This window comes from Corvus hawaiiensis, chromosome 4 (assembly GCF_020740725.1).
Source record: "Corvus hawaiiensis isolate bCorHaw1 chromosome 4, bCorHaw1.pri.cur, whole genome shotgun sequence".
NCBI lineage: Eukaryota > Metazoa > Chordata > Aves > Passeriformes > Corvidae > Corvus > Corvus hawaiiensis.
This window is the reverse complement of record NC_063216.1, coordinates 34,507,425-34,526,258: the sequence shown is the minus strand read 5'-3', so window position 1 is coordinate 34,526,258 and position 18,834 is coordinate 34,507,425. Positions and strand designations below refer to the sequence as shown.

The 18,834-nt window shown below is 42.3% G+C and overlaps 2 protein-coding genes across 11 annotated transcripts in view; both read right to left on the bottom strand.

Moving 5' to 3' along the window:
• Positions 1-3,209, bottom strand: part of NR2C1 (nuclear receptor subfamily 2 group C member 1) — a 60,356-nt gene extending 57,147 nt beyond the window's left edge. For 2 of the 10 annotated variants that reach the window (XM_048300288.1, XM_048300294.1), the window contains exon 1: positions 3,107-3,209. The gene's annotated coding sequence lies outside the window, so the exon portion shown is untranslated. Of the gene's footprint in view, positions 1-181; positions 2,798-3,106 lie in introns of those variants that run through there. The other 8 variants (XM_048300290.1, XM_048300293.1, XM_048300285.1 and 5 more) reach the window with 7 other exon arrangements.
• Positions 3,210-6,282: 3,073 nt separating this feature from the next.
• Positions 6,283-18,834, bottom strand: part of FGD6 (FYVE, RhoGEF and PH domain containing 6) — a 73,439-nt gene continuing 60,887 nt past the window's right edge. The window contains exons 18-21 of the mRNA XM_048300884.1: positions 16,933-17,060; positions 14,827-14,955; positions 11,908-12,056; positions 6,283-9,367 (exon numbers count right to left, since the gene is read on the bottom strand). Coding sequence (XP_048156841.1) covers positions 9,331-9,367; positions 11,908-12,056; positions 14,827-14,955; positions 16,933-17,060 — 443 coding nt within the window. The 3' untranslated portion in view covers positions 6,283-9,330. The remainder of the gene's footprint in view (positions 9,368-11,907; positions 12,057-14,826; positions 14,956-16,932; positions 17,061-18,834) is intronic.

Below are 18,834 nucleotides of genomic sequence, written 5' to 3'. Positions count from 1 at the left end.
TGCATACACAAGAGTAAGAATTTAATTAACTGTACCTTTGCAGTTTTATCCATAAAATTCTACTGATATAATTCTGTTTTGCAGCAGGTTACCTTATGCCAATAATGTACAGGCACAAGTTTAAAGAGCTAAAAGCAACTTGGAACACCACTGAGGGGGAAAAAAAAAGTAAAAGCTTTACCAGAAAGTAACCCAGGTACAGTTTAGTTTCCCCCGATGGTCACTGTTGGTTGCACGCTGCAGCCTGTGTGTGACAAAAAGCAGAGAGCTGTGCCAGCAGAGCCTGCGGCCCCACACCCTCCCTCAGCAGGTTACTGCTTCTTCACAGGGGATGTTAAACCCACCACAGGCCTGAGAGCTCCCTGATCTGCATCAGCCAAAACAACTCAGGTTAGCAAAGGTCACTATTAAAAGTGCTTAAGCCAGGATGGCTGCTGAAGCAGGACAGACACACAGACCCTGTACCAGCCGCAGCACTTGCCAGCTGAGAGCCACACTTCGTCCACCAGCACAACAAACATGGACAAGTTTAGATGTGACACCACTCTAGTCCTTACACACAGTCAAGCTCCTTATTTAAGCAAGGGGTACTGCTTTTTTTCAGGGTTTTTTTGACTCAAACATTAGACACAAATTACTTTCTTTAGGTAGACTGCTTTGCTTCACAAATTCTACAGCAACTCCAGCAAATTCACTGGCTGCACAAACTTTAATTACATAACACAATAAGCATATGATAAATTAAAGCAAAAATTGACTATAAGCACAGGGAACAAACTAATCTACCTATTGTAAATACGAGATTTCACATCATAGATGAAAGTCAGTTCTCACTGGACTAGCACATTAGCTACAAGCATTCTGTAGCGGTATTTCACATGTGAGTTATTTAACTTGAACACTACAATATCACTGGGCTTTTGTTTGGTTTTGGTTTCCTGTACTCCTGTCTACTCCCCCTGACCTTTAATAACAGAACATAATAATGAAATAATTCATGTCGAAGGGTACTTCTGGAGGTCATCTGGTTCAACCCTTTTCCCCCAAAACAACATCAGCTTCAGAGTTACTACGTATGTTGCTTAGGGCCTTCTCTTCACAGGCTAAGAACCTTAAACAGAAAAATTAAGGTAGACTTTAAAAAAAGCACCAGAAACATAAAAACTCCAAACAAAAAACCAATCTCTCCTCCTATCCCACAATCTAACCTAGGATATGACTATCCCTAAAGAGATCAGAACTTCCATGAAACTTGTTCCCTTCAAGAGTACATTTCACAAGAAAACACAACCAGTAAGAAAACCAGAAATATTGTTAAGAATCGAGGAGAAAAGTTAAAGCTAGTTAATTTATCTACTGTGAGCTTCTTTCTGTAATAAGCACCTTGATTTGTTCTTGCAGAATGCAGCAGACTTAGCAAGTGGTGTCAAACCATTCAGAGCAGCGTAGGAAGTGCAGAAGCAACTGAGGACTGCAAATCCCTCCAGGTGACCTCAGCCACCTTCCTTATATTATCACACACATGCACACATACAGCTGACCACCATCACATGAAAATACTTAGTCCTGTGATAAGAGAGGTTCGGCAATACCTCTCGAGAAAGATACAGAGAGAAGCAGGCAAGCATTTCACAGATCTTAAGGCTTCCCTCAAACAAGTGCCCCTGAGTAAAACTGTACAGCAAAGACCAAGGTATGGGCTAAATGCTCTCTGTTGGACATTGCATGTCACAACTGCCAGCCATGGACTAAAAGGAGTGGGGAGAATATTTATGGAATTATTTTCAGAAAAAGCCATACAAAACTACGAAGAGTCACCAGATGAACACTGCCTGAACTGGCGCAGAAATTGTGATGTTTTCCCACCGATCAGATACTTCTATTTTTACTTATATAATGCTGATTCCAAAATCAGGAAGCTGTCCTACAGAAAACTATTTTAATTTTTTCCCATCTTATTTTTCCATGACAGGTGTGGGCACAGCTCTGCCTGCTACACTACTTTCCCAAGTCCACTCTGCTGACATTAGTGGCTTCAGATCAGAGACCTCACATAAGAAGAATGAATGCCTAAACTTGGTTTTCAAGAATCATGTCCACACACTCGTCTTGCAGTAAAACCAGTATCTAGACTTTTTTTCCCCTCTTTTCTTGCTTAAGTTCGCTTGCACAACATATGGCATCTCCTCTATTCCCTCCACAATGTGCTAAGGGTAAGCGCATCCTGGGGCATGCGGCCGTGCTTTCTACACTTAAAGCAATATATGGCAACAAAGAGAAAATAAAGACTCCACAAACTCCGCAGCTTAGAAGAAATACCGCACCCAACAAGACAAAATAAGGAACAGCGACAGGGTCATCTGACCCCACAAAAATAATACCGGGTGTTGCGCAGGACATACCACCCTAACCCAAATAACGCAGACAGCCGCCAGGGATATACAAGAGGAGCGAACCGGCGGGCTCATGCCGTCGGCAGGCAGAGACTGGCGGGGGCGTTCGGGGGAGCGCACGCTGAGCCCCCGGGAATGCTGAGTCGCAGGGCTCGGGAGGGGGAAAAGGGAGAGGCGCCGAGGCCAAGCTATAGCGCAACGCCGGGGCCCATCCGTCCCCAGCCCTCCCCGCCGCCCCGGCTCGCTGCCCTCGCATCTCCCCTGCCCGGAGGTTCGCGGGGCTGCGGGGAGGGGGCGCGGAGCCAGTGCCGTGCCCGCCCCCGCCGCGGCGCCCCGCACAAAATGGCTGCGCGGGGCCGAGGCCCAGCACGAGGGCCGCATCGCCCATCGCCGCCTCTTCCCGCAGCTCCTCTGCCCGACAGGCGGGGCCGGCGCCCGCGGGAAGCGGCGGCCAGCGCCGCCCGGATGCGGGGCGGCGGGACACGCAAGCGGTTCCTGTAGGTGAAAGGTCGGGGGGCGCGGGGCCGCCCGGGGCCGAGCCGGGCCCCGGGGCGGGGCGGGCGCGCTCCGCTTCACGTTCCGCAGCGGTGGCGGCCGGGAGCCGCGCGGGCCCGCACCGTTACAGCGCGGCCGCCCCCGCTCCCCGTGCTCCCGCCGCCGGACCGCGCCCGCTGCGGGGAGCGTCTCTCGGCTGCCGCGGGTCTCCCTCTCACCTGGCGGGCTCGGTGGCCGGTCCGGTGGGTTTGTTTGGCGGCGGCAGCGGCTCCGGCTCCCGGGGGTCAGAGTTCGCGACCCCGCCTCCGCCGCCGCTCGGCCCCGCCCCGCCGCGGGCTCTGCGCCTGCGCCTGCGCTCGAGACTCGCGCCGGGCGCGCTGCGGAGGGGGCGGGGCGGCGGGCAGCGGCCGCTAACGGGCCGGGCGGGCCGCGCCTGGGCGGTGCGCGCCGCCGGGTTCCGCACCTGCGGGCAGGGGCGTAGCACCGCAGAATCGGCAGGGTTGAAAGAGACCTTTAAGATCATCCAGTCGAGCCGTCCACCCAGCACTGCTGCCACTGTAACACCGAAACCACATCACCCAGCGCCAGATCCAGACGCCCTTTAAAACACCTCCAGGCATGGTGACTCCGGCGTCCCTGGGCAGCCTGTTCCAGTGCCCGACCACCCCAGCGGAGAAAAGATTTTGTCTGATCTCGAAATCGCCCCTGTTACAGCTTAAAGCCATTTCCTCTAGTTCTTTTCACTGCAGAAAAGACCAATCCCCCACCTCAGTACAGCCTCCTTTCAGGTGGTTGTTAGAGAGCGTGAGGGTCCCCCTAAGCCTCCTCTTCTTGAGACTAAACAAGCCCAGCTCTCTCAGGCGTTCCTCATAAGGCATGTTTTTGAGATGCTTCGCGAGCCTTGTTGCCCTTCTCTGGATGTTCCAGCACCTGAATGTCCTTTTTAGAGTGAGAGGTCCAAAACTGAACACAGTTCTTGAATGTTCTGCCCATCGAGTGGAGAGCACAAGTCTCCAAACCCCCACTGCAGTTCCCTGCTGGGAAACGGGAAGATGCCAGCATTGAACATCACAAGTGGACAGCACAGCCTTTTGGCTTTGGGGGGCTTGGTGGGCTCTCCCAGCTGGGGCAGATCCATAGGCAAGACTGGCAGATTGGGTTTGAAACATGCAACGTGATGGAGGCACACGCGGTGCCTTGTGCAATCACCGTTGCAGTTCAGCCAGCTGTGTCTGAAAGAGCTGCGCTCCGCCTGCATGGCAGCTGCAAGTTCCATCCTTAAATGTCAACAGTGCCCTGAACAGCCCTTGGGGAGGCAATGGCCTGGCTGGCTGCCGATGAGTGCCTGTTCCTGCTGGGGTAGTGCCACAGGAACAACTTGCTGCTGGTCTGGCTCTGTCGCACCATCTGTTTGGACCAAAGTTGTGTTAGCTAATTACTTAGTTAATGCTAAGTATTTTAAATTACCTTGATTTTAAGTAAGAGTTTTATATTTTAAATACACCCTTTCTTCTCTTCCTCTTTCATCTGTTCAGTGAAGATGGTCTAGCTGCGGTCAGAGATCAGCAGCAACTTCAAGATCATTTAGGTCACTGGGGCTGTATGTGCAATTTCATGATCTGAAAATCATTTAGACTATTTAATGCAATTTCTACTGAATCAGATGACATAAGCATCAACATCTGAGCAGCAGTGATAGGAAAAAAACCCCAAAGAATACAAGTAAATTTATGTGTTAACATTAATAAAATTGTGCATGCTCGTCAATCCCCTCACTCTTTTCTTCCCACTCCCAGTCCCATAGCTGCACTTGCATCTATCAACCCTAGCTCAAGATCACTAGTTCAGTCAGTACTTGCAAGTGTCGTACTTTGCTTTTTGATCAAAGACATTCTTAAACACCAAATGCAAATGAATTCAGTGAAGAATTTTTAAGTCAGAAAAATTAACTTACTAAGCAATTCCTTTAAGAGTCCAATGTTGGAGCACTCTCAATTTATAGTACATGTCACTTCGCAAACTAGCTTGAGCTGCACATCCACTTTCTAAATGATGGAGCTTAGTGCAGTTTAATTTAACAAATGCCAAGTGATTTGCACCAAAGCTTATTTAAGCCAAGTATTCTGATATCCTCAATACAGCAGAAATGTCACTGTAACCAGTAAAACATGCTTTGGTTTTATCTTAGCAAGTGACCCAGTTCAAAGGGTCTTGATCTGTACACGAAGGCATGCCTGTGTAGCTGTGTCAGCCAGGATTAGAAGAGACACATCCCTATCAAAAACATGCAGAGAAGCAAAACCCTTTCTGCTGTTACTGCAAGTTTTCAAAAAACTGCTTTCAAACATATGTCAGAGAAGTGTAAGGACGCAGCATAACTAACCTGACAGAAGAATCTCTCCCTTACATGCCCTGCTAAAATACTTAAAGAATCATTTAGGTTGGAAAAGACCTCTAAGATCATTGTGTCCAACTTTTAGCCCAGCAACTGCTAAGTCTACCACTAAATCATGTCCCAAAGTGCCACATCTGCGCATCTTTTAAATACCTCCAGCGATGGTGAGTCCTCCACTTCCCCGGGCAGCCTGTGCAGTGCTTGGCAACCCTTTGGATGAATTCTTCTTCCTAATATCTAATCTAAACCTCCCCTTTGGCAACTTGAAGCCAATTCCTCTTGTCCTGTTCCTTGTTATTTGAGAGAAGAAGCTGACCACGTGGCTACAATCTCCTTTCAGGCGCTTAAAGAGAACAGTAAGGTCTGCCCTGAGCCTCCTTTTCTCCAGGCTAAACGACCCCAGCTCCTCCTCATCTGACTTGTGCTCTAGTCTCTTCACCAGCTCTGCTGCCCTTCTCTGGACACACTCCAGCACTTCAGTGTCTTTCTTGCAGTGAGGGGCCCCGAACTGGAGACAGAACTCAAGGCATGGCCTCACCAGTGCCGAGTACAGGGGGGCAATCACTGCCCTGGTCCTGCTGGCCACACTATAGCTGACACAGGCCAGGATGCCATTGGCCTTTTTGGCCACCTGGGCACACACACCAGCTCATGTTCAGCCACTGTTGACCAGCACCCCCAGGTCCTTTTCCAGACACTCTGCCTGCTCCAAGCCTGCTGGGGTCATTGTAACCCAAGTGCAGGACCCAAGGCCAACAGAAGCCATGATTTAGGCATACTTTAACTGATACAGCAGAACTGTATTTTGCAAAAGGATTTATTAATGTAACACCCTTCATCTGACCTTCACATAGACTTAACCCCCTTAATTCTTTAGAATGATTTTTAAAGCAAGACTAATGTGCAGGTAATGGCAACAAATTCTGCTGTCTGAAAGTCACTAAATACACAAATTACATAATACATAAAACCTGAAAATATTAAAAAAAAGACACAGACTCAAATAATGTGCATTTATTTATACAAAAATGATGAATATCCACAGGAATATTTACAACTTTAAACTGTTTTCAGTTACAAAATAAAAATTCTATTCTTCCATTTAGACAGTATGATTTAGGACTGCTCCAAATAAAAGCCTATTTGGATGGCAAAAAGGGGACAGCAGTTACAGCAAACAAATGCACTGAACGTGTCTTTCCAGACATCTTTTTACATTATGATGTAATATACGTACTTGAGTAATTGAGTTTCCATGCACAAAAATATTTAGTAAAATGTGTTCCATAGCTGCTCAGTTTAAGTCCTTTGGGCACAGTTTTAAGTTAAAGAGAATTCAAGATCCTAAAAGCTTTAATTTATCCATTAATAAAAACGTTAGAACTAATATTCAATGCTAATGTTTGCCTCATACTCTACTAACCAATCTTAAATTGATTCTGAACTATAGATTCTTGTAAGAAGAGGTAGCCAGGTATCTAAGAACTTCTGGTCTTGTTTTAGTGTTTAGTCAAATCAAGAAGTTTGTGATGGTAATGAATCAAAATGGGAGGTGAACTGGACAAACAGGGCAAGTTTGAAAAGCAACCATCTGAAAATGTTATGAAAATGCCTGTGTTTTGGGGTTCTTCATATGACACAAAGCACTAATGCAGAAGAGAGGAAAAGACATATTCAAACATGTTCACAAAGACAATTTATTTCACACAGAATGTTACTGCAATATGTATACTACTGTTTATAAGGCTCTGTTCCAATCTGTCACAGATTTTTTGATTGATCAACCACTTCTGGAAGAAGTCCTGTTATTTTCACAGAACACTTTAAACTATTTTCTCCCTCTGCACCAAACCATCTAGAGGTAGTTTGAAGCCACACAAGGCAGAACTTGGGCACCTTATTCAGTATGTGTTTTGACTTTTATTGCTCTGTTTTGCAGCAGGGAAAATATCAAAGCATAAACTGAAATTAAATTAGCTTGCTCCTAGCCAAATTTCTGATTAATTTGCTGCTTCATGACTTGCCATCTTCATTGGTGTGCAGTCCCTATGAAAATATGAAGAAGCTCTTCACTTTGATACTAAAAACTGGAAGAGCCACATCACATCTATGTTACATTGGTATCAGTTCTGTTTTGGATAGAGTCAAAATCATGTTAGAAATCACCCTGAAGAGACATAATAATTTACGTAGCTTCAGTCAGCAGTTGTTTTTGAAAATTAAGTAAAAGCCCTTTGTATATAACAAGAGAAAATTATTCATTTAGCACATTTATATTACAATAGAAGAAAATAAAGGCTTTGATCAGACTCCTACTGCATTTCCAACACTATCTGGTCAAATCCCTAGCGTTCCTGAGGGAAGTCAGATCTACAGATTTAAGTTCCTGATTCATAAGGTACTCTACTGAAATGCTGGAAGTTAAGGAAATTTCTTGTGTAGTTAATATTAAACATTCAACTTCCAAGCCCACTACTAACTTTAGAGAAGCTCGTGGAAATTAAGCTTCTTCAGAGCTCTGTTAGTATCTTAGATCTGACCTCGAGGTCTATTGAGGGAGTAAGAGCATTTTGGTTTGCATTTTCATTCTTGGCCTTTTTGTGATGAATACTAACTGTTCTATCATCTCTTTCTGCTGTGAGGCCACAGAACAGTTATTAGCGTGGAATTCAAACTATTAATTAGAAGTTAATTGCTCTTCATTTTGTTACCACAACTAGCTTGATTCACAGGACTATGACAAGTGTTTCATACGGTGAAATTAACTGACTACATATGCATCGCATTTGACATAAAAATGGCTTCCTTTCATGTGGGTTTCATAGTTCTAGTTCCATTTATGCTATTACAGTGTTAATTTTTTAAAAAATTTAAATAGAATAAATGCACCAGAATCATCAGTAATTATTTCCTAGTGAGGTATACCGATGATTTTCTTAAAGAAAAAAACCCCAAAACCCAAACACCTAAAGCTGAATTCTATTTTGAAGTGTCAAACAGAACAAATCATATTGTAAACAAAAGGTATTTCAAAGAATGGTATGCATTTCCAATGCCTTCTGCACTAAAAAAGCTGTTGTCTTGGTATGGCAATTCCAGTTTAAACATAAAATTTAAATATACAATAGTTCAAAATTATCAGAGAGGAGCGTGCACATATTTGTTTACCATTCTTTGAACAATACTTTATACAGTGTTTTATATTGTGTACAGAACTCATTTGACACAAAGTTTTGAAACAAATAAGATATTTTGTCTTTGATTACCAAAAATGTATTTTTACTCTGCTTTAAAGTATTACTGGAAACATAAAAGATAATACATCCTGCAATTGATGGAAGATAACCTATTTAGTCTCTTTGGCATCTGTAGTACTGTAACAACTCTAGTGCCTTATCCCTGTAATTGCAAAGTGTTTTTAAAAATATTTTTCTCCCTTTTTTATTAATAATTGAATTGTGGTTTTTTTTTGTGATACAGAATTTGTTGTACTGTTTAAATGTCCTGGTATGCAAGATTTCAACGGCCATTCAAGGAAAGGAGCAGCAATATCATACAACTTCTCATAAAGGAGCTTACATAGTCAACCAAGATCCCAAATCTGTGAAATTCCTATACCAATCTGCTTGCTAAATTGCAAAGTGAACATCAGCAACTCAAGAACCTATACACAAATCACGAGGAACTGTACAATTGCAACAGATCTGTTTTGTGGTTTTTTATAAAGCACAAAGTTTATGAATCTGTTGACCATCAATCTGCCATTCTGAGGACACTTTGGACTTCAATGCACAAATAATTCTGCCCATTTAAGTAAACATTAGAATTTAATAAATAACACATTTTGTATCAACACAGAAATACATACAATTCTTTAGAAAAATATTACTTTACACTAAAAATGCAACAACTCCTAATCCTGACAAATATACAATTTTGTGTAGGTTGAGATGGCAGGATTCTGTTTCTGCGAACAGTTGCTGTAGTCCGTTTGATGACCATCCTTGGACATTTTCCTTTAAACTTGCAGACATGATGCTGACACTGCTATAATACAGTGCCTTCTTGAAAAGCTTCTATCCACCTGTTAGAAAATTAAACACTGTTAGGAAGCTGCTGATAAAAGAATAAATCTTATTGTTGTCACTAGCTACAGATTCTCACAAGAAGTACCATCATACTTCCACTACCAGTTGGTCTGTGAGTGCAAATAACAAAATCTATCCCATGAATCCAAACATACAAAGCTGGCTGGAGACATATTAAGTGTTGGTACAAGGCCATATGATAGAAACTTTTTTTCTGTACCTCTCCCATACTGCAGTTACGTGCATGAAGAACAGGTGAAGCTGGGAAATCAAATGCTCAAAAAGTAGGCCATGCCAAGGTTATGCACACCCTTAAAAAACCCCAATACTCCTTTCTCTTATTTCACTGCAAACATGATCTGGGAGGAATAAGGACACTGCTACAACTGAGACAGCCCTTTGCATAACCCACGCCCTCTGCTTTTGCAGCAGGTAAAAGCCAGGACTGGTGGGGCTGAAGGAGGAGGTCACATGGCACATGGAAAGGCAGGGAAGGGTGAAGAGGGCAAAGGGGCAAGTCCCAAACAGCTGGTCCAAGGTATCTCAAACTGGAAATTCGCAGTTAATATTCAGATACCTTTACTCCCTATAGCTGTGGTTTCTTTTCCTACTTGATTAGAAGATTGAGAAACATCCTCAGCTTCTCAAGGACACAAAAATTAAAGTTCCTGAAGCAATCCAGTACTAAAGGACAAGTAATTCTGTTTTCTGAGTGAGGGCTGAACTGTGTGTATGTGAAGTTAAGAGACCCACATAATGAGCATTTTTTTTCTGAGTGAAAATCTTGGAAGAACTGAATGAGACAAAGCCTGCAATTATCTTTATCATGGAAATTCAAACTGTCTTGGTATTCACAGGGCATCTAAACATTAGTCACAGATGTTGGCTCTTCCTTGCCCTGAGCATTTAATGTTGTAACCACATGCATGTTCTTTGAATTCCAAGCTTTTGGTATGAACATATTAATCATGTACTAGTGCTCACGCCTGTCTGCATGCACTACTCAAACATCGACCTTACATTTTAGTAATACTTCTAGTATTTTCCACTGCTGTGTATACATTAAAAACAACTACAGTGGAATACAAAAAAAATTTCATAAACAGCTTAAGCATTGAACATAGCACTGGAATTTAAAACCACATTGAAAAGTAAGCATCTGTTAAAATTTATTATTGCACTTAGACAAATACATTAGATATTTCTTTGGTCCTATCAGGAAAAATTAGTGTCCACTGATGCAAACAGGCCAGCAGCATGTTTCTGTTTTTCCTTTTAATGCTGTCAAAGCACCATTAATTCTGAAGGTTCAGCATGTATCTCCTAAGGATATTAAATACTTGGAGAATGCTTGAAATTCAAAGTACTTAATGATGTTCCTAACCTCAATAAAATACACTGTGTCCAATTTCAAGTTTTCATCTGATGAGAAAAGCCATTGTCTGAACCATAAAAACAAAGATATTGAATGTCTTGGGTTTTTTTTAGTTTGTTTTGTATAGTACAAATGAGGACACAGGGGAAACAACAGGACAGTATCTTAATTAACAAAGAAGCATTTATGCACATCTGCACAAAATAGTCCCAAAAATCAAATAAAGACTTCCACATTTTTTTCTGTTAGAGGAGTGTCATTAAGCACGTTCTCAGCTGTTCAAAACTTCCAGTTGTCCTGGATATTTTGTTTTTTAGAGTGTTCCTATTTGCAGAAAACTAAACGTGCATCCATTTGAATGTTTAAGTACTAATAATGGACTTGTTAGTGCATCAAATCTATTCAATAATGTAAAATTCATTTGGGAAAACTGCAGTGAAATCAGTCAGATAAGATAGGCATATAGGGAAGATAGCTTACATGTATTCCTTCTATGCTCATTTCTAGTTTACTTTATGAATCGCTTAAGGAATGTTTTCTACAGATAAAGCTTCTAGGTTATTTTATATGAAACAGACACAATACATAACTTGGTAAATATGGCTCCAAGTTCAGGCAGGACTTGAAACGAAACAGCTTTTTTGAATGGTCTTTGAATTCAAGCTTTTAGTCTGAGTGCATTAAGCATGCCTAGGTGCTCACAGGCATCTGCACACACACTTCAGACCTCAGCCCCCAAGTTTTAGTGTTTGCTTTATTTTTCACTGCCATATATTGATTAAAATAACTAATATTAACAGGTGAAAATAAAAAAAGGAACATATCTGTTAATTGTTAAAAACATTTTCTGGATTTCTCCAAAGGTAACATTCAATTTTCACTTGAGTAGACCAGGGTTAGAGGAATGGGCTAGGAAAAAGATTTTTTATTTTATCTTTGACTTTCTCATTCTCCTACATTCAGTCTTAAGCAGAGGAGAGTCTGCTTTCTTCATTTCAGAACCCTAATAAAACCAGAACCTTATGTTTAAGTAATTTAAAACTTTCATTTACTTATTATATAAGGATCTTTTATACATATGTTAATGTGTGAATATTAACATTCACCACTTCTGAATTTTCTAGAAATATGTAACAGAAATTAATTCAAATAGTTTCTTACTTTTGAGCTGAATGGGGATCATCTGCCTTGAATATGTAAAATAAAGTGTTTTTGTGCAGTAAATGGAACACTCTAGACTCTGAGTTTTCACCTTTTACTTCACTGACTGTGAATCCAAGTAAAGGCTGGCTCTCTAATGCTGCCACATCCTATGTAACAGGGAAAAAAAAGGAAAAACGACAACATTAGAGCTTGTAAGACATACTAAGGCATGTATTTAGACTTCATACACCGTACCACTGCAGCAGATAATACAACAAATTGTTATAAATAGACACACACAAAATTCCACTTTTTATATTCTCCATGCATGAGTCAGGGGACAGGAAATAAAACCTCGTAGACTTCAACATCGCTGATGCTCTTCTCATTTCCCTGATAACATCTACCTTGGCTTTTACTGCATGGTCTCCTCATTCTGCCTGGCAAGGACTTCTTGTATCACCAGATTAGCTCCCACCTGGCAGCAGACCAGAGGCCCATCAAGCCCAGTGCTCTCTCCAGCAAGCTCCGAAGTCAAGTGGGATGCTATTAACTGCACTGAGTATGCTAAAAGGAGTGTGGTGGCCGGTGAACAAAAATTACAAGGGACAAAGAGTTCTCAGTAAGACAAGTCCCTAGTACCACAAGAACCACTTCAGGTTAGGGTGACCAGAAAGGCTTCTCCCGGGATGCTTGTTCTGTTACATTAATCTATCCCAGTTTGGATTCCCCAGTTGGCTGTTGCCCTCTACCCCTCCTCACTCCACCAGAGCTGCCCATTGGTCCCTGTTCCCTAGTCCTGCCTTTTTCCCGCCCCCGGATAAAACTGGGAGCTTTGGGATCATGTTTGTGTTTGCCTCTGCACCCTCTGACAGTGTAGCAGCAATAAATGCTCCTGCTGGAACGCACACAAATGCCCTTCTTGGCTTTTTGCTACCGACTGTAATACTGAGCCCACCCGTGCGTCTGTGGGGGCACGTGGGACCCTATGGAGCCGGGTGGGGACGGTATTAAAGAGGAGCTACAGAAGCAACCTCTGTCTTCAAACACTGAAGTCAAGATCCAAATACTTTGAATGGCTAAACTTACCTCACTTTCCTTGCTGGAAATTAACAGGATAGGGGAAAACAAGGTTGCTGAGTGTTCACAAATGGTCAACTAGAAAAGACTCTTCCTTGTTTATCTCAGTTACTTCTTTTTTTAAAATACTCTTGTCTTTTTATTAATAAATACAATACACAACATTTTGGGAAAGGAAAAAAAAAGGATTTTATCCTGTACAAATTCCAAAACAGTGTTTTGTAACTAGGCAAGGTCCTGCAATGCTCATAAACAGAAGAAAAAAAAAAAAGTAGCTAAAACCCCCCCAAAATGTACATAAACACTGACACATCAGGTAAAGATTTTGGTACAGTGAAACAAAAGTGTTCCGTGACAGCAGCATTTCTTGATACTGGAAAAGAGTCAAGTAAGACTGAGCAATCTGTTTTACTGTCTCAGGTCTTCGTACCACTAACAGGTGATTGTTTTACTATTGATCTTTCTATCACTTGGAACTAATAGAAGTAGCTTTAAGTGGCTAAGGCAACACTGCACCTTCCCTTAAGAGTCTCTAAATAATGTCTCCTGCAATGGCTCACAAAGATGAAGACTAAGGACAGATATTCCTCAATTTAAGAAAATAGGAAAGAGTTAGTTTAGTGATTGAACTGCAAACTGAAGCTACTCTGTAAGGTTGATACCTCAGAGGAAGCCAAGGAAAAGAAAATTTAAAGTGACTGTCACAGACTGGTCTGTCTTTACCTCTGCTAATGTCTCTGCAACGGCCAGAAGAGACACACACAATGCTCTGAAATAATTTTCTAATTGATGTAAAAGTAATTGTTTTCTACATAATTATTGAAGCTACTTTTAGAGCTACTTGGGTTGGGCTTTTTTAGTACTGCCAATGCTGTAGTGGAAATAACATCACAGGTTTTGGACATAATTCAGAAGTTCTAAAATAAAGGTTGGCAGGAACAACCCAGGAAAAAGATCTGAGCACAAACCAGGAAATAACTAGAATGGGGGGTGTCGTGGGGTGAAGAAGGATAAATCCTTGCATGGCCAGGATGGGTTGGGCCTTACATTTTGAAAGAAAGTGAGGGATAGCAATACCTTAAAACAGATGCTTTGGATATCTTGCTCTTGAAAGCTAGTAGTAAACTATAACAAACAATACAAAAACCTGAAGCCCAAGATCTGTCAGTGCTACAATACTTACATATACGTTACGAAACGTTCCAAGATGCAATAAAACTACATCCTCAGCACATGCTGGGATGTGCAGACTATATATATATATGTCTGTGTGTATATATATACACAAACATATATACATGTATTTATATACATATTAAAATATACATCTATGTTAGAGATTACTCCACACTGCAATAGGGCTACACATTCTAAATAAAAAAGCAAATGCCATTACATAAGATGCATTTCTTTTATATCATATAAATACTCCAGGCTGAAGACAACAGTATGAGGAGAAGTAAAGAGATTTAGTTTAGTCCTTTGCCAAGCATTCAAAATACCTTATGGAACTGCAGAACAAGATAGTTCAAGATGCTTTTATAATGTTGGCTTTGCCACAAGTACATTGTGATGCATCCAAACAGATCCCCCATGTATTCAGCTGACTCAGAACATACATACATCTGAGCTATGGTGTGCAGTGCAGAGGTACTTAAAGCTAGGTCTGGAATCAGACACAGCATAGCTATATCAATGTACTCTGGTATCAAGGGCCTTTTCAAATACTGCACCACAATCAGATCACTGTAAGGTGATCTAATTTTATAGCTTGTTTCTAGATCATAAGAATAAACAACTTTGTTACAAAGACAGTATTATCATTGGATATTTTATTTCTAATATGTAGTCTCTTACCTCACTAGCAGCATATGTATATAGCACCTTATTTTTTATAACAAACCATAGGTGTTTCCATGGTTTCTTACTGCCCTTAGATCTGTGTAGGTAGCCACTCATTGTAGAGTCTTCTGTATTTGCTGAAACCTGAAGAGGAAAAACAAAACGAATCAACAAACCGTTAAGAGTACAAGTTTTCACAGTACGGCTTTTTTTTTAACAGATTTCCAGAGCCCTGCCTGGCAGAGACTCAAATTCTTCCCTGATCTCAGGTTAATGTTGCTCACTAACTCAGATGGATGAAAGAAAAATTATTTTGTTTGCTACCATCTATCTGGTCTGGAAGAGAGGTTTCCACAGTCACTAAAGGTTGGAACTTAAATTGGATGCAACAGGACAAGAGAGAGCTGCAACACTGAGCAGCATGTACAGCTGGAGAACACACATTCTCATATAAGAAGAATCATAGAACCACCGGGTGGTTTGGGTTGGAAGGGACCTTAAAGATCATCTCATTCCAACTCCCCTGTCATGGGCAGGGACACCTTTCCCTAGGCCATAGATTGTCGCTGTTGTCCCCAGGGACGGCGAGAAACTACACAAGTCCAGGATGGGGTTCAAAGGCCAGAAATGGCTCTATTTAATTATATAATTCAGCTTATATAGCTTTGTTTGCAAGGATGGCATAAAACCATTGGATGCTTGACCATCCACCTCCCAGAGGGACTGGCTGAATGGCATAACACCCATTTCCAAAATATTTTCCCAGCGAACCAAAACAAGTCTGTGCAGGTGTGAGATAGAGAGCTGGTTTACAGAACCGTCTTCCACTGTTTCTCAGCTAAAGCATGAGAAAGGAAAACTTCACTAAATGCTTCAGCAGCTGGAAAATTCCTCTGCTCCTGCTCTTTAGCATCCACAATAGATGGCTCAATGCCCCATCTAGTCTGGTCTTGAACACTGCCAGGGATGGAGAGTCCACAACCTTTTTGGGTAACCTGTTCCAGTTCCTCACCACCCTTACAGTAAAGAATTTCTTCCTAATATCTAATCTAAACTTACCCTCGGTTCAACTTATGAGGGGTCCCCCATGTCCTATCACTACATGCCCTTGTAATAGGTCCCTCTCCAGCTTTCTTGTAGGCCTCTCTTCCGGTACTGGAAGGCTGCTCCAAAATCTCCCTGGAGCCTTCTCTTTTCCAGACTGAACAATCCCAAGTCTCTCAGACAGTTGTATTAGGAGAGGTGCTGCAGCCCTCCCTCAACTTAGCAGCCCTCCTCTGGACTTGTTCCAACAGGTCCATGTCCTTATTATGTTGGGGACCCCAGAGCTGTACTGCAGGTGGGGTCTCACCAGAGTGGAGTAGAGGGGCAGAATCACTTCCCTTGCCCTGCTGGCCATGCTGCTTTGGATGCAGCCCAGGACGCAGTTGGTTTTCTGGCCTGCAAGTGCGCATTGCTGAGTTACATTGATCTTTTCACCCACAAACACTCCCAGGTCTTTCTCCCTAGGGCTAACCTCAATCCATTCTCCACTCAGCCTGTATTTGTGCTTGGGATTTCCCTGACAAACAAGCAGGACCTTGTGCTTGGCCTTGTTGAATTTCATGAGGTTCACAGAGACCCACCTTACATGCCTATCCAGGTCCCTCTGGATGGCATCCCTTCCCTCCAGTGTGTCAACTGCAACACACAGCTTGGTGTCATCAGCAAACCTGATGCTGAGAAAAATCACTTCCCACTCCCAAGACCTACAGTAAGCAGGGTTTCATTCTACCTTTTCTAATCATAAACCAAGAGCCGAGTTGGTGTAGGAGTCCTGTCATTGACTGTTGGTACAGAGGTAAATCACAATTCAGGGAAACACAGCTTTCTGTGTTTCCCTGAATTGTGCAAGAAAGAAATTACAATTTCAACTATATCTCTGAATCACAGTCTCACGGGTGTTTATGCATGTTACACACTGCATGTCCCAGCCTATTTAAAACTAAGGCCCAAACCACAGTTAGAGACACATTTTGACTTTTGATTCTAGGTAAGATGGTTAAAATAACTTTTTTTCTACTCTTAATATTGATGATATAATACCAAAAAAGCACCACTTTTGACCAATAAAACACTTACTTCTTTGAGGGCTGCAGGAATTTTTTTCTGCTTTCTTCCAGAGGGAATACTTTGTAATACTGTAGACAAGGCACTTGATGGAGATTTATGGTTGACTGGGGATCCGCTCTTAGGAGTGCACTGGTTATCTAAAATGCACAGAATGAATATATTGATTTCATGTCACAGATGACTGAACAGAGGCAATTCATTCTTGGACTTTTCTTCTTAGAAACAGCTGGCATTTTTATTCAGATTACAGTGCTGCAATAGTAACACCTAATCGTGTTAAATTCAGCACTGAATTAACTCTTCAGTGTTATCATCAACACCACAAGTTAGAATTCCCCAAATCACAATCATACTAAAAAAACACAAGAAGTTTAAAACTAAACAATTGATCTTGTTTGTTTTCCAAGTCTGTTTTCTTGTTGTTGAACTGCCTTTGCTCATAAAAATAAGTCTTAAAAATCACATCCAAATTTTACAGCTGTCCTCTGCTGTCTGTACTTTGTCTTTCAATTCTCTACATCTGTTAACTTCTCAACCTTATTCAATAGGGATGTTCCTCTTCCAGCACACACACACTTCTGAAGCGTTCCCATCTCCCAGAACGTGCCTTCTCCACTGCCACAGCAGTTACTTCATCTCTCTTGGAAGACTTCTGCAACACTTCACTTCTTCAAAACCCCTTTTTCTAGCAACACCCACCACTTTTTTTACAGCTGCACCTGGAAACCTGGTGGTTTCATAAAGACTACTTCTAGAGTTGTTCCTGAACTCGGTGAGCCTCTGAAATAATGAGCAGAGCAGGAGAGCAATGGGTTTGCCAGCTGTACTGCAGCTGCTCCCCAGCCCTTTTCCCAGCTAAAGGCAGCTGCAATTGCCTGCAGCACAGCAGCCTCTAGTGCCCAGCGCACACACCTGCAGGTGGTTCAGACAACGGCCTTCCCCCTCACCGCAGACTCACGCTGTCATTTCCAGGGTTATCCACGCTTCTTTCTGCATCCCCATGAGAAATGTCACCCCCGGCATGCTGGGATCCATAGCTTTATCATTTCTCTGGGCACTACAGATTTCCTGATACCCTAGAGCCTAGATACCACTGGAGCCTCTGCCAAGGGAAGGGCAGCAAGCTCTTTCAGTCTGTTCACAGCTCATTTGTGTACTTTATACTCAAGTATTTCAACTTAATTCACAGCAAGTCCTGTGAGATGGGACTGGATTCCCATCTCACTGGGAGGTGCTTCCACTGATTTTACATTTGCTTCTGCATAGTGATATGAAGCTCCGTGAAAGAGACACATAAGAGTTTTCTCAGGATGAGGATACTGACCCTGGACCTCCTCTCTAAGCAAATGTTATTACCATTAGGCTGTCCAGCCATTGCTTTCCACTAGGCACCACATTATCTGAAAGTGTTTCAATGAAACTGCTCTAGCTGTGGTGTTTTATGTTGAATCCATGTTGCCAGTGTTCAGTAGGCAACGGTTAGGAGGAGTTTGCTTTCAGAACTGAGGTACAGATATGCCAAATCCTTGAATTCCATATGAGCTGAGGCTTGAGAGTGGCTTGAGGCCATTTTTTAGAACTGAAGAGACTCAGCTTCGGAAAGATTAAGGCCTATGTCTTTACAGAGCCCCGGACCTTCAGCCACCTCAGCAGCTTAGCTGGCAAAAATGAAGTTTACAGATATACAAGGTACAGAGCATAAAAATACACATGAACCCACTGGGGGAGGTCAGGATAAGCTGCAAGGAGTCTAATGTACACTTGCACCCTGTGATTAATGAAAAGCAATGTAACACTCGTTAAAAAGGAAAGCAGCATAATTACCACATGTCATTACCACAGGGTAAAGGCATACATGTTTCTGGAAAGGAAGAGCCAATGCATTGCAAATTCATTTCCTAGCTTGCTCCA